Source organism: Salvelinus alpinus, chromosome 11, assembly GCF_045679555.1.
Source record: "Salvelinus alpinus chromosome 11, SLU_Salpinus.1, whole genome shotgun sequence".
Taxonomy (NCBI): Eukaryota; Metazoa; Chordata; class Actinopteri; order Salmoniformes; family Salmonidae; genus Salvelinus; species Salvelinus alpinus.
In genome coordinates, this window is record NC_092096.1 from 3377260 (window position 1) to 3393677 (window position 16418).

Genomic DNA, 16418 nt, shown 5'->3' on the forward strand with positions numbered 1-16418 from the left:
CCAACGCTCTAACCACTAGGCTTCCTGCCGCCCCAGGTTGCCTAGTAACATTGCATGTGGAAATATTTGTTCCAGACAAAGAAACCACAAGACTTACGTCAGGAATGTCCCAAAGCTGAACACATGGGTTGTGTCCCAAATGGCACACTATTCCCTATGGGCTCTGGTCTAAAGTAGTGCACTACCCCTATGGGCTCTGGTCTAAAGTAGTGCACTAAATAGGGAATAGGGTGCCACTTGGGACGTAAACCCATGGTACATTTAGTAAATATCCCTCTACAGACTCCAGGTGTTTGTTGACAGTGTGGTTATCTGTTGCCTGTAGCAGGTTGACAGGACCTCTATGGTCTTACACTCAGGTGAGTCTGGGAGTCTATACTACAGAGATGACTCCACCAGGTGAGTCTGGGAGTCTATACTACAGAGATGACTCCACCAGGTGAGTCTGGGAGTCTATACTACAGAGATGGCTCCACCAGGTGAGTCTGGGAGTCTATACTACAGAGATGACTCCACCAGGTGAGTCTGGGAGTCTATACTACAGAGATGGCTCCTCCAGGTGAGCCTGGGAGTCTATACTACAGAGATGGCTCCTCCAGGTGAGTCTGGGAGTCTATACTACAGAGATGACTCCACCAGGTGAGTCTGGGAGTCTATACTACAGAGATGGCTCTTCCAGGTGAGTCTGGGAGTCTATACTACAGAGATGGCTCCTCCAGGTGAGTCTGGGAGTCTATACTACAGAGATGGCTTCACCAGGTGAGTCTGGGAGTCTATACTACAGAGATGGCTCCTCCAGGTGAGCCTGGGAGTCTATACTACAGAGATGATTCCTCCAGGTGAGTCTGGGAGTCTATACACAGAGATGACTCCTCCAGGTGAGTCTGGGAGTCTATACTACAGAGATGACTCCACCAGGTGAATCTGGGAGTCTATACTACAGAGATGGCTTCACCAGGTGAGTCTGGGAGTCTATACTACAGAGATGACTCCTCCAGGTGAATCTGGGAGTCTATACTACAGAGATGACTCCTCCAGGTGAGTCTGGGAGTCTATACTACAGAGATGACTCCACCAGGTGAATCTGGGAGTCTATACTACAGAGATGGCTTCACCAGGTGAGTCTGGGAGTCTATACTACAGAGATGACTCCTCCAGGTGAATCTGGGAGTCTATACTACAGAGATGACTCCTCCAGGTGAGTCTGGGAGTCTATACTACAGAGATGACTCCACCAGGTGAGTCTGGGAGTCTATACTACAGAGATGGCTCCTCCAGGTGAGTTTGGGAGTCTATACTACAGAGATGACTCCTCCATGTGAGTCTGGGAGTCTATACTACAGAGATGACTCCACCAGGTGAGTCTGGGAGTCTATACTACAGAGATGGCTCCTCCAGGTGAGTCTGGGAGTCTATACTACAGAGATGACTCCTCCAGGTGAGTCTGGGAGTCTATACTACAGAGATGACTCCACCAGGTGAGTCTGGGAGTCTATACTTCAGAGATAACTCCACCAGGTGAGTCTGGGAGTCTATACTACAGAGGTGTCTTATCCAGGTGAATCTGGGAGTCTATACTACAGAGATGGCTCCTCCAGGTGAGTCTGGGAGTCTATACTACAGAGATGGCTTCACCAGGTGAGTCTGGGAGTCTATACTTCAGAGATGGCTTCACCAGGTGAGTCTGGGAGTCCCAGTAACTCCTTGAGGAGACGTTGGGTTGAGTAACTCCTTGAGGAGATGTTGGGTTGAGTAACTCCTTGAGGAGACATTGGGTTGAGTAACTCCTTGAGGAGACGTTGGGTTGAGTAACTCCTTGAGGAGAAGTTGGGTTGAGTAACTCCTTGAGGAGACATTGGGTTGAGTAACTCCTTGAGGAGACGTTGGGTTGAGTAACTCCTTGAGGAGACGTTGGGTTGAGTAACTCCTTGGGGAGAAGTTGGGTTGAGTAACTCCTTGAGGAGACGTTGGGTTGAGTAACTCCTTGAGGAGACATTTGGTTCAGTAACTCCTTGGGGAGTCATTGGGTTGAGTAACTCCTTGAGGAGACATTGGGTTCAGTAACTCCTTGGGGAGACATTGGGTTGAGTAACTCCTTGGGGAGACGTTGGGTTGAGTAACTCCTTGGGGAGACATTGGGTTGAGTAACTCCTTGAGGAGACATTGGGTTGAGTAACTCCTTGGGGAGACATTGGGTTGAGTAACTCCTTGAGGAGACATTGGGTTGAGTAACTCCTTGGGGAGACATTGGGTTGAGTAACTCCTTGAGGAGATGTTGGGTTGAGTAACTCCTTGAGACGTTGGGTTGAGTAACTCCTTGAGGAGACGTTGGGTTGAGTAACTCCTTGGGGAGACGTTGGGTTGAGTAACTCCTTGAGGAGACGTTGGGTTGAGTAACTCCTTGAGGAGTCATTGGGTTGAGTAACTCCTTGAGGAGACGTTGGGTTGAGTAACTCCTTGGGGAGACGTTGGGTTGAGTAACTCCTTAAGGAGACGTTGGGTTGAGTAACTCCTTAAGGAGACATTGGGTTGAGTAACTCCTTGAGGAGACATTGGGTTGAGTAACTCCTTGAGGAGATGTTGGGTTGAGTAACTCCTTGGGGAGACATTGGGTTGAGTAACTCCTTGAGGAGACATTGGGTTGAGTAACTCCTTGGGGAGTCATTGGGTTGAGTAACTCCTTGGGGAGTCATTGGGTTGAGTAACTCCTTGAGGAGACATTGGGTTGAGTAACTCCTTGAGGAGTCATTGGGTTGAGTAACTCCTTGAGGAGACGTTGAGTTGGTAGGGAACATCAATACACTGAGGTCATGCATGGTCAGCCTTGGTCAACACAAAGTGATTAATGTCTTGTTGTTAAGTTCAGAGAACAGGAGGATGGAACCTGACACGATGAACAGCTGTGGTGATCCTCACACACACACCTCCATAAAACCACAACAGACAAGCAGACTTGATTACAGAGTTTATTATAGTTTTACATTATAGTATAGAGTTTATAATTAAGACTTTATTCCAGTGAACAATTAAACAACATGAAGATGGACCTAGACAGACAGACATTCATTATGTTATGATACATTACGTTTCCATGGAAACAGTAACCACAGAAAGAATTTCCCCCCAAAACAACCTCCATGCCAATAAACTGCTGGCTCTCTTCAGTAGCAGTATCCCAAACGGCACCCTGTTCCCTATTTAGTGCACTACTTTCGATAAGGACCTATAGGGCTCCGGTCAAACATAGTGCATGATATAGGGAAATAGGGTTCTATTTGGGACAGACATCAGTCATAATGAAAGATGTATGAAAAAATGGACTGTGTCTGCCACTGTGGCATGCATTGAGCAGTCGTGGCAATAGGGCCAGTAATGGAGTCTCCCCTGTGGTGTCATTTACTTTACATGGCTAATAATGGAGTCTCCCTGTGGTGTCATTTACTTTACATAGCTAATAATGGAGTCTCCCCGTGGTGTCATTTACATTACATAGCTAATAATGGAGTCTCCCCGTGGTATCATTTACTTTACATAGCTAATAATGGAGTCTCCCCTGTGGTATCATTTACTTTACATAGCTAATAATGGAGTCTCCCCGTGGTATTTTTCACTTTACATAGCTAATGCTGGAGTCTCCCCGTGGTGTCATTTACTTTACATAGCTAATACTGGAGTCTCCCTGTGATTTCATTTACTTTACATAGCTAATAATGGAGTCTCCCCTGTGGTATCATTTACTTTACATAGCTAATAATGGAGTCTCCCCGTGGTATTTTTCACTTTACATAGCTAATGCTGGAGTCTCCCTGTTGTGTCATTTACTTTACATAGCTAATACTGGAGTCTCCCTGTGATGTCATTTACTTTACATAGCTAATACTGGAGTCTCCCTGTGATTTCATTTACTTTACATAGCTAATAATGGAGTCTCCCCTGTGGTATCATTTACTTTACATAGCTAATAATGGAGTCTCCCCGTGGTATTTTTCACTTTACATAGCTAATGCTGGAGTCTCCCTGTTGTGTCATTTACTTTACATAGCTAATACTGGAGTCTCCCTGTGATGTCATTTACTTTACATAGCTAATACTGGAGTCTCCCTGTGATTTCATTTACTTTACATAGCTAATAATGGAGTCTCCCCGTGGTGTCATTTACTTTACATAGCTAATAATGGAGTCTACCTGTGATATAATTTATGTATGTGTGTGTGTGTGTGTGTGTGTGTATATATATATATATACACACTAGAGACCTTAAAGTATGGTAAGCACGAGACAGTCAGACAGTGAGCAGCAGCAGTCCTATCAGTCCACTAAGCTCTGTTATAAGTGTAGAACCATTTATACCACCTCTCACATCTCGCTGTCACTTGGTGGTTGGCAACCAGAGGAGTGTAGGTTGGTGGGGGTCTAATGATTATTGACCCTTTTCCCACCCTTTTTCATGATCAACAATAATAATAGCAACAGCGAGTAAGTAGGTGAAGCCCATGTTGTTGGTGGTGGGTCCATTCAACGTTACTGACTTTTTCCCATAATCCCTTTCACCATTCAACAACAGTCCCAAGGGGAGTAACAAGGCCTCTTAGTCCTGGGGTAACCCTTGACCCTCCTATCTCCCTTTCACACTGATTTCCTCCGCTTCCCGAAGACATTATTGATGAGTTTGGCCATGGACTTGGAGCCACTAGGTCTCCGTCTCCTCTCCTTGGCCTTGCCCCCCAGGCTGGCGTTGTGGACCATCTTCGAGAACATGAGGACCACCTCCTGGTAGTGTTCTGCCGCAGAGAGCTCGTAGAACTGGCACTGGGACTCGGCTGCCAGGCGCTGGCCTTCCTCTCGACGCACCTCCCTCACGTGGCACAGGTCCTGCTTGTTACCCACCAGGAAAACCAGAGTGTCTGCATCCCTGAGGGGAGAGAGAGAGAGGAGGAGGAGGAAGACAGGGTGAGCAAGGAAATCAAAATATATGAGACACAATAAGGACGGACATAACGAGTCCCTGGATGTAAGAGAAGACAAACCCCATTAGACAGATGTTCCCTCATCCCCATTAGACAGATGTTCCCTCATCCCCATTAGACAGATGTTCCCTCATCCCCATTAGACAGATGTTCCCTCATCCCCATTAGACAGATGTTCCCTCATCCCCATTAGACCATTAGACAGATGTTCCCTCATCCCATTAGACAGATGTTCCCTCATCCCCATTAGACCATTAGACAGATGTTCCCTCATCCCCATTAGACAGATGTTCCCTCATCCCCATTAGACCATTAGACAGATGTTCCCTCATCCCCATTAGACAGATGTTCCCTCATCCCATTAGACAGATGTTCCCTCATCCCCATTAGACCATTAGACAGATGTTCCCTCATCCCCATTAGACAGATGTTCCCTCATCCCCATTAGACCATTAGACAGATGTTCCCTCATCCCCATTAGACAGATGTTCCCTCATCCCCATTAGACCATTAGACAGATGTTCCCTCATCCCCATTAGACCATTAGACAGATGTTCCCTCATCCCCATTAGACAGATGTTCCCTCATCCCCATTAGACAGATGTTCCCTCATCCCATTAGACAGATGTTCCCTCATCCCCATTAGACCATTAGACAGATGTTCCCTCATCCCATTAGACAGATGTTCCCTCATCCCCATTAGACCATTAGACAGATGTTCCCTCATCCCATTAGACAGATGTTCCCTCATCCCCATTAGACCATTAGACAGATGTTCCCTCATCCCATTAGACAGATGTTCCCTCATCCCCATTAGACAGATGTTCCCTCATCCCATTAGACAGATGTTCCCTCATCCCCATTAGACAGATGTTCCCTCATCCCATTAGACAGATGTTCCCTCATCCCTTTAGACAGATGTTCCCTCATCCCCATTAGACAGATGTTCCCTCATCCCATTAGACAGATGTTCCCTCATCCCATTAGACAGATGTTCCCTCATCCCCATTAGACAGATGTTCCTTCATCCCCATTAGACCATTAGACAGATGTTCCCTCATCCCCATTAGACCATTAGACAGATGTTCCCTCATCCCATTAGACAGATGTTCCCTCATCCCCATTAGACAGATGTTCCCTCATCCCCATTAGACAGATGTTCCCTCATCCCCATTAGACAGATGTTCCCTCATCCCATTAGACAGATGTTCCCTCATCCCCATTAGACAGATGTTCCCTCATCCCCATTAGACAGATGTTCCTTCATCCCCATTAGACCATTAGACAGATGTTCCCTCATCCCCATTAGACCATTAGACAGATGTTCCCTCATCCCATTAGACAGATGTTCCCTCATCCCCATTAGACAGATGTTCCCTCATCCCATTAGACAGATGTTCCCTCATCCCATTAGACAGATGTTCCCTCATCCCCATTAGACAGATGTTCCTTCATCCCCATTAGACCATTAGACAGATGTTCCCTCATCCCCATTAGACCATTAGACAGATGTTCCCTCATCCCCATTAGACAGATGTTCCCTCATCCCCATTAGACAGATGTTCCCTCATCCCCATTAGACCATTAGACAGATGTTCCCTCATCCCATTAGACAGATGTTCCCTCATCCCATTAGACAGATGTTCCCTCATCCCCATTAGCCCATTAGACAGATGTTCCCTCATCCCCATTAGACAGATGTTCCCTCCTCCCCATTAGACAGATGTTCCCTCATCCCCATTAGACAGATGTTCCCTCATCCCATTAGACAGATGTTCCCTCATCCCCATTAGACCATTAGACAGATGTTCCCTCATCCCCATTAGACAGATGTTCCCTCATCCCCATTAGACAGATGTTCCCTCATCCCATTAGACAGATGTTCCCTCATCCCCATTAGACCATTAGACAGATGTTCCCTCATCCCCATTAGACAGATGTTCCCTCATCCCCATTAGACAGATGTTCCCTCATCCCCATTAGACAGATGTTCCCTCATCCCCATTAGACAGATGTTCCCTCATCCCCATTAGACAGATGTTCCCTCATCCCCATTAGACAGATGTTCCCTCATCCCCATTAGACAGATGTTCCCTCATCCCCATTAGACAGATGTTCCCTCATCCCCATTAGACAGATGTTCCCTCATCCCCATTAGACAGATGTTCCCTCATCCCCATTAGACAGATGTTCCCTCATCCCCATTAGACCATTAGACAGATGTTCCCTCATCCCCATTAGACAGATGTTCCCTCATCCCATTAGACAGATGTTCCCTCATCCCCATTAGACAGATGTTCCCTCATCCCCATTAGACAGATGTTCCCTCATCCCCATTAGACAGATGTTCCCTCATCCCCATTAGACAGATGTTCCCTCATCCCCATTAGACAGATGTTCCCTCATCCATAGAAGACCATTAGTGAAAACATTCCAACAATCAGTTCAGCCATAATGGAGAGATGACATAAGACGCCTCAACAGCAATAGAATTCAATAGCAGCTAGATATTTACTAGAGGATTGGCATGGGGGCAGAATGATGAGTTGGTGGTGTATTGGAATACTACCAGCAGGAACTGCAGGAACATACAGACAATAGATCTGGGCTCTGAATTAAAAAATAGGATGCTGAATAATTGTCACATGGACAGGAGCCAGAGAGTTGAATCTCTGTGGTAGAATCTATCAATGGGATTACTAACGATGTATCAGTTGTTGGGCAGTGTGGGGGGCTGGTAAACCCACATGTCCAACCTATTGATGTACAATGACAATAATAGGATGGAATGTCAGGCCCACTGCCTCCACTCTCCCCCTATGCCAAGTGGATGGAATATCAGGCCCACTGCCTCCACTCCTCCCCCTATGCCAAGTAGATGGAATATCAGGCCCACTGCCTCCACCCCTCCCCCTATGCCAAGTAGATGGAATATCAGGTCCACTGCCTCCACTCCTCCCCCTATGCCAAGTGGATGGAATATCAGGTCCACTGCCTCCACTCCTCCCCCTATGCCAAGTAGATGGAATATCAGGCCCACTGCCTCCACTCCTCCCCCTATGCCAAGTGGATGGAATATCAGGCCCACTGCCTCCACTCCTCCCCCTATGCCAAGTGGATGGAATGTCAGGCCCACTGCCTCCACTCCTCCCCCTATGCCAAGTGGATGGAATATCAGGCCCACTGCCTCCACTCCTCCCCCTATGCCAAGTGGATGGAATATCAGGCCCACTGCCTCCACCCCTCCCCCTATGCCAAGTAGATGGAATATCAGGTCCACTGCCTCCACTCCTCCCCCTATGCCAAGTGGATGGAATATCAGGTCCACTGCCTCCACTCCTCCCCCTATGCCAAGTAGATGGAATATCAGGCCCACTGCCTCCACTCCTCCCCCTATGCCAAGTGGATGGAATATCAGGCCCACTGCCTCCACTCCTCCCCCTATGCCAAGTGGATGGAATGTCAGGCCCACTGCCTCCACTCCTCCCCCTATGCCAAGTGGATGGAATATCAGGTCCACTGCCTCCACTCCTCCCCCTATGCCAAGTGGATGGAATATCAGGCCCACTGCCTCCACTCCTCCCCCTATGCCAAGTAGATGGAATATCAGGCCCACTGCCTCCACTCCTCCCCCTATGCCAAGTGGATGGAATATCAGGCCCACTGCCTCCACTCTCCCCCTATGCCAAGTGTGAGAGTCTACCTTTTGGTAGGTGAGGGGAACGTGAAGGTCTGTACAGGTGAGTGGATGGACTGGACAGGTGAGTGGATGGACTGGACAGGTGAGTGGATGGACTGGACAGGTGAGTAGATGGACTGGACAGGTGAGTGGTTACCTTTTGGCCACTCCCAGGTTTAACTCTCTGATCAGGTGTACTACGGCTTTAGCCTTGATGAAGGAGGAGCGGTCACTGATGTCATAGACCACTACGAAGCCATCAGCCCAGTGGATCTGGTCGGTCAGAGTTGACTTCCCCTCACAGGCCTGCAGAGCAACACAAACAGCAAGGACATGTTGCTATAACCAAGCAATCTGATACACAGCAGTGGAGGCTGGTGAAGAGAGGGTGGGCTGATAGAAATGGCTGGAATAGAATGAGAGAAACCCCATTCCATTCATTACAACGGGCCTGTCCTCCGACGTAAAGTTACCCCAGCCTCCACTAAGCCTGTCCTCCGACGTAAAGTTACCCCAGCCTCCACTAAGCCTGTCCTCCGATGTAAAGTTACCCCAGCCTCCACTAAACCTGTCCTCCGATGTAAAGTTACCCCAGCCTCCACTAAGCCTGTCCTCCGATGTAAAGTTACCCCAGCCTCCACTAAGCCTGTCCTCCGATGTAAAGTTACCCCAGCCTCCACTAAGCCTGTCCTCTGATGTAAAGTTACCCCAGCCTCCACTAAACCTGTCCTCCGATGTAATGTTACCCCAGCCTCCACTAAGCCTGTCCTCCGATGTAAAGTTACCCCAGCCTCCACTGAGCCTGTCCTCCGATGTAAAGTTACCCCGGCCTCCACTAAGCCTGTCCTCCGATGTAAAGTTACCCCAGCCTCCACTAAGCCTGTCCTCCGATGTAAAGTTACCCCAGCCTCCACTAAGCCTGTCCTCCGATGTAAAGTTACCCCGGCCTTCACTAAGCCTGTCCTCCGATGTAAAGTTACCTCAGCCTCCACTAAGCCTGTCCTCCGATGTAAAGTTACCTCAGCCTCCACTAAGCCTGTCCTCCGATGTAAAGTTACCTCAGTCTCCACTAAGCCTGTCCTCCGATGTAAAGTTACCCCGGCCTCCACTAAGCCTGTCCTCCGATGTAAAGTTACCCCGGCCTCCACTAAGCCTGTCCTCCGATGTAAAGTTACCCCGGCCTCCACTAAGCCTGTCCTCCGATGTAAAGTTGCCCCAGCCTCCACTAAGCCTGTCCTCCGATGTAAAGTTACCCCAGCCGCCATTAAGCCTGTCCTCCGATGTAAAGTTACCTCAGCCTCCACTAAGCCTGTCCTCCGATGTAAAGTTACCCCAGCCTCCACTAAGCCTGTCCTCCGATGTAAAGTTGCCCCAGTCTCCACTAAGCCTGTCCTCCGATGTAAAGTTACCCCAGCCTCCACTAAGCCTGTCCTCCGATGTAAAGTTACCCCAGCCTCCACTAAGCCTGTCCTCCGATGTAAAGTTACCCCGGCCTCCACTAAGCCTGTCCTCCGATGTAAAGTTACCTCAGCCTTCACTAAGTGATCTGACTTCACATGCTGAAATAATAGCTTTCATCCTACTTTGATGAATCATAATTATAAACTGGGTGGTTCGAGCCCTGAATGCTGATTGGCTGACCACGGGTATGACAAAACAATTATTTGTACTGCTCTAATTACATTGGTAACCAGTTTATAATAACAATAAGGCACCTCGGGGGTTTGTGGTATATGGCCAATATACCATGGCTAATGGCTGTATCCAGGCACTCTGCGTTGCGTCGTGACTAAGAACATCCCTTAGCCGTGGTATATTGGCCATATACCACACATCCTCTGGCCTTATTGCTTAATTATAACCCAAGGTTGCCTTCGCCCACTTCTGGCCATATCCACTTTGTTATCGCAAACATCCATCCAACTCCTAGTGGTAACGCTCTGTCACTTCAGAGCAAAATCAAAGTCTTCCTTCTGTGGGGAAATGGTTCTGGTCTGATTGACAGTGATGTATTAACTATGGGGGAAATGGTTCTGATTTACAGTGATGTATTAACTGTAGGGGAAATGGTTCTGGTCTGATTGACAGTGATGTATTAACTGTGGGGGAAATGGTTCTGGTCTGATTTACAGTGGTGTATTGAATGCAGTGCAGAACTTTGGCTGTGACTATATAAGAAAGGTTAGAGAGACAGAGAGAGAGAGAGGGAGGAGACAGAGACGAAGGGAGACAGGGCAAGAGGCAGGGAGGCAGGGAAAGAGACGAAGGGAGACAGGGAGGGAGGGAAAGAGGCAGGGAGACAAGGAAAGAGGGAGGCAGGGAAAGAGGGAGGGAGGCAGGGAAAGAGGGAAGGAGGGAATGAGGGAGGGTGGGAGGAAGGGAAAGCGGGAGGGTGGGAGGGAGGGAAAGAGGGATGGTGGGAGGGAGACAGGGAAAGAGGGAGGGTGGGAAAGAGGGAGGGAGGGAGGCAGGGAAAGAGGGTGGGTGGGAGGGAGACAGGGAAAAAGGGAGGCAGGGAAAGAGGGAGGGAGGGAGGTATTGCTGCATGCTTGGCTGGGCACAATAAGTGAGATTGATTACTCTGTCAGGGGTTTTCACTGCACTGACTTTATTATCCTGTACCAGACATGTATTATCCTGTACCATACATTTATTATCCTGTACCATACATTTATTATCCTGTACCATACATTTATTATCCTGTACCATACATTTATTATCCTGTACCAGACATGTATTATCCTGTACCATACATTTATTATCCTGTACCATACATTTATTATCCTGTACCATACATTTATTATCCTGTACCATACATTTATTATCCTGTACCATACATTTATTATCCTGTACCATACATTTATTATCCTGTACCATACATTTATTATCCTGTACCATACATTTATTATCCTGTACCATACATTTATTATCCTGTACCATACATTTATTATCCTGTACCATACATTTCTTATCCTGTACCACACATTTCAGATAGAGGACTATTGGGTATGAGAGATGGCTTTTCTTTAGCGTATAAAGCGCTGTTCATACATGTCAATGGGTGGCCACTCAGATCATTGAATTGTGATAATACACATGATGGTCATCACGTGGTTCCCCTCCTCCTCTCAACTCACCTGTGAGCAGGGATCATAGAGTTCTAGATTCAGCTGTCTACCATCAATAGACAGACGCTTTCTGTATATGCATTCTGCATGAGAGAGAGAGGGAGGGAGAGGGATAGAGGGAGAGAGGGAGAGAGGAGAGAGAGAGAGAGGGGGGGAGGGAGAGGGGGGGGGGGGAGAGAGAGAGGGGGAGAGAGAGAGAGAGAGAGGGGGAAGAGAGACAGAGAGAGAAAGAGACAGACAGAGAGAGAGAGAGAGAGAGAGAGATGGGGGAGTGAAAGAGAGAGAGAGAGATGGGGAGTGAAAGAGATAGAGACAGAGAGAGGGGGATAGAGAGAGAGAGATGGGCGAGAGAAAGAGAGAGAGAGAGATGGGGAGTGAAAGAGAGGGGAGAAAATGACAATAATTAGATAAAATGAAACTAGGGTAAAGTCCAGTTTCCACAACAGTCACTATCTAACCTACTGCCTGGAGGAGTGTTATTCAACCTTTATATCCATAGAAATATGATCAATATTAAATAATGACAACACACAGGCTAATACCAATATTGACTAGATACTTTTATTTTGAATCACTGTAACCTAAAATATCAAATACAAATTATCCAAAATGTACAATACAACATGCAGCCGACAATACAACTGAACAATACTTCTGATAGAAGTAGCCAATCACCGACCATCTGATGAAGGACAATGTGTTCACTTGGTAACATCAGCAAATCGAACAATTACGTAATTATGTCACAACTGGACGTGCGTAATGATGCGTAAAAGCAATGACATGGATCAAAGATCAATTGGAAATCAAACCATTTGCAAGTTCTTTTTTTTTTTTACAGATTGTTTCATAATAATTAGCATGAAGTGGTATTCATGTTACACACGTCTATTGTAGCAAACTAAGTAGGTTAGAAACCTTACCTGATGATGAGGCATATTCTCCGATAAATCGCCTCGTCAGGAATCGAACGATGAGAGCTGAGGAAGGAATATGATAGTTATATATAAAATCAATAGCCTACGAACAATGTACACATTTGGACAAACAATCTGCCAAACCAAACGAACAAAATGTTTTTACATGACAGGTAAAACATGTGTCTTACCTGATTTCCCGACTCCTTCGCCTCCCAAAACCGCAAGTTTAATATCATTCATAATTGCGTTTTGATTCCCTTCCGATTTAAAAAGTGGTTGTTAAAGTTGACCCTTTAAAGAAAAATAACAATAATCCCTTTGAAAAATGGAATCCCTTGAAGTCTACATTACACTACGACCAAAAGAAGAGTTTTTAAAAATTCGAGCAGGACGCATCAATAGTCGTTTGACCGTTTTCCACTCTGTCGCTCTGTTCAAATGTTGATCTGTTGGAGCGGCGTCCCGGTACCGGCGCTGCGTACAGACGTTTATCTCAGGGTTCTGAGGCACGCACTGTTCTGAACCGAGAGAGAGAGAGAGAGAGGGAGTAGCAGCTCGATCATAACGTCACTATGACGAACACATTGGTTGAAGTGAGTGAGACACGGACATCAGAGGCATGCTTTTATAAATGAGAAGCACTCTTGTTTTTCATTGGAGAGGGAAGGTAGTGTTTGTGTTTTTCCTCCCTCCTACCCTCCTCATTGAAGAGACCCTCCTCATTGAAGAGACTCATCTAGTAGGTTCTAGAATGACCCTTATGGATGTGTTTCCTCATAGCAACAAAAACCATCAACACAGAGTAACATCAAGACCTTAGTGACCTATAGAACAGCTCACCATACACCACATGACCAACAGTATGTGGAAACCTGCTCGTCCAATAATCTCATTCCAAAATCATGGGCATTAATATGGAGTTGGTCCCGCCCTCTTTGCTGTTATAACAGCCTCCACTCTTCTGGGAAGGCTTTCCGCTAGATGTTGGAACATTGCTGCTATAACAGCCTCCACTCTTCTGGGAAGGCTTTCCACTAGATGTTGGAACATTGCTGCTATAACAGCCTCCACTCTTCTGGGAAGGCTTTCCACTAGATGTTGGAACATTGCTGCTATAACAGCCTCCACTCTTCTGGGAAGGCTTTCCACTAGATGTTGGAACATTGTTGCTATAACAGCCTCCACTCTTCTGGGAAGGCTTTCCAACTAGATGTTGGAACATTGCTGCTATAACAGCCTCCACTCTTCTGGGAAGGCTTTCCACTAGATGTTGGAACAGTGCTGTTATAACAGCCTCCACTCTTCTGGGAAGGCTTTCCACTAGATGTTGGAACATTGCTGCTATAACAGCCTCCACTCTTCTGGGAAGGCTTTCCACTAGATGTTGGAACATTGCTGCTATAACAGCCTCCACTCTTCTGGGAAGGCTTTCCACTAGATGTTGGAACATTGCTGCTATAACAGCCTCCACTCTTCAGGGAAGGCTTTCCACTAGATGTTGGAACATTGCTGCTATAACAGCCTCCACTCTTCTGGGAAGGCAATAAACAGTTATTGTGCTGACGTTGCTTCCAGAGGCAGTTTGGAACTCGTGTTGCAACCGAGGACAGATTATTTTTACGCGCTACGCACTTCAGCGGTCCCGTTCTGTGAGCTTGTGTGTCCTACCACTTTGCGGCTCAGCCGTTGTTGCTCCTAGACGTTTCCACTTCACAATAACAGCACTTACAGTTGACCTGGGCAGCTCTAGCAGGGAAGAAATTTGACGAACTGACTTGGTGGAAAGGTGGCATCCTATAACGGTGCCATGTTGAAAGTCACTGAGCTCTTCAGTAAGGCCATTCTACTGCCAATGTTTGTCTATGGAGATTGCATGGCAGTGTGCTCGATTTTATACACCTGTTAGCAACGGGTGTGGCTTAAATAGCCAAATCCACTAATTTGAAGGGGTGTCCACATACTTTTGTATATATAGTATACTTTTATAATAAAGAAACCTCCTTCATCTTTCATTGACACTGTTAGAGCACTGATATTAGGAAGGAAAACATCTGAGAAAAATTGGGGTTGGCACAAATGTGTACATCTGCTCCAGACATGAGATCAGGCGAGCGCTTTACATATTTCACAGAACTTAAAGTTATATCTTATCAATTGACGTAAAAGTGGGAAAGGAAGCTGTACATATTCTGGATTGATTGCTCATCAGCAGAACAGGCTTGGACAGACACAGTGCAGTATTTTACAGGCACTTTTCTAGAGGCACGCAAGGTAAGTCATAAAAAAAGGGAGAGGGAGAGAGAGATGAAGAGAGCGATAAAGAGATGGAGAGAGAGAGAGAAAGAGAGAGAGTGATAAAGAGATGGAGATAGAGAGAGAGAGAGAGAAAGAGAGAGAGAGAGAGAGAGATGGAGAGAGAGAGAGAGAGAGAGATGGGGGAGTGAAAGAGGGGAGGAAATGACAATAACTAGATCAAATGAGGCTATGGTAAAGTCAAGTTTCCACAACCGTATTGTGAGGCAGACCCTCCTGAACTATGGCTGCCACCTCTACATTAGAGGATCTGACTTGGCAGGGAGTCTAGCGGTGTCAGATTGGTGACAGGGAGTCTAGCGGTGTCAGAGTGGTGACAGGGAGTCTAGCGGTGTCAGAGTGGTGACAGGAGAGTGGTGACAGGGAGCCTAGTGGTGTCAGAATGGTGACAGGGTGTCTAGTGGTGTCAGAGTGGTGACAGGGAGCCTAGCGGTGTCAGAGTGGTGACAGGGAGTCTAGCGGTGTCAGAGTGGTGACAGGGGGTCTAGCGGTGTCAGAGTGGTGACAGGGGGTCTAGCGGTGTCAGAGTAGTGACAGGGAGTCTAGCAGTGTCAGAGTGGTGACAGGGAGTCTAGCAGTGTCAGAGTGGTGACAGGGAGTCTAGTGGTGTCAGAGTGGTGACAGGGAGTCTAGTGGTGTCAGAGTGGTGACAGGAGAGTGGTGACAAGGAGCCTAGTGGTGTCAGAATGGTGACAGGGTGTCTAGTGGTGTCAGAGTGGTGACAGGGGGCCTAGTGGTGTCAGAGTGGTGACAGGAAAGTGGTGACAGGGGGCCTAGTGGTGTCAGAGTGGTGACAGGGAGTCTAGTGGTGTCAGAGTGGTGACAGGGAGTCTAGTGGTGTCAGAGTGGTGACAGGGAGTCTAGTGGTGTCAGAGTGGTGACAGGAGAGTGGTGACAGGGAGCCTAGTGGTGTCAGAATGGTGACAGGGTGTCTAGTGGTGTCAGAGTGGTGACAGGGGGCCTAGTGGTGTCAGAGTGGTGACAGGGAGCCTAGTGGTGTCAGAGTGGTGACAGGGAGCCTAGTAGTGTCAGAGTGGTGACAGGGGGCCTAGTGGTGTCAGAGAGGTGACAGGGGATCTAGTGGTGTCAGAATGGTGTCAGGGTGTCTAGTGGTGTCAGAGTGGTGACAGGGAGCCTAGCGGTGTTAGAGTGGTGACAGGGAGTCTAGCAGTGTCAGAGTGGTGACAGGGACACTAGTGGTGTCAGAGAGGTGACAGGGAATCTAGTGGTGTCAGATTGGTGTCAGGAAGCCTAGCAGTGTCAGAGAGGTGACAGGGTGTCTAGTGGTGTCAGAGTGGTGACAGGGGGCCTAGTGGTGTCAGAGTGGTGTCAGGAAGCCTAGCAGTGTCAGAGAGGTGACAGGGAGCCTAGCAGTGTCAGAGTGGTGTCAGGGGGTCTAGTGGTGTCAGAG

General features: G+C 47.5%; 1 protein-coding gene across 1 annotated transcript; it reads right to left on the reverse strand.

Annotated features, from left to right (window-relative positions):
- Window positions 1-4529: 4529 nt before the first annotated feature.
- Window positions 4530-13209, reverse strand: rergla (RERG/RAS-like a). The gene is made up of 5 exons (XM_071331535.1): window positions 12883-13209; window positions 12698-12754; window positions 11784-11857; window positions 8804-8952; window positions 4530-4912 (listed from the first exon to the last, which is right to left on the reverse strand). Exons 1-5 carry the CDS (start codon window positions 12932-12934, stop codon window positions 4627-4629), a joined length of 618 nt encoding a protein of 205 aa, XP_071187636.1. The 5' UTR covers window positions 12935-13209; the 3' UTR covers window positions 4530-4626.
- Window positions 13210-16418: the final 3209 nt, after the last annotated feature.

What these genes read in the sequence shown, in the direction of transcription:
- rergla (XM_071331535.1), bottom strand. Translation starts at nt 12,934, where the DNA reads ATGAATGATATTAAACTTGCGGTTTTGGGAGGCGAAGGAGTCGGGAAA. An exon ending in AGAATATGCCTCATCATCAG is followed by an intron (nt 11,858 to 12,697) that starts GTAAGGTTTCTA and finishes TCTCTCATGCAG; the next exon opens with AATGCATATACAGAAAGCGT. An exon ending in TCTATGATCCCTGCTCACAG is followed by an intron (nt 8,953 to 11,783) that starts GTGAGTTGAGAG and finishes GTTGCTCTGCAG; the next exon opens with GCCTGTGAGGGGAAGTCAAC.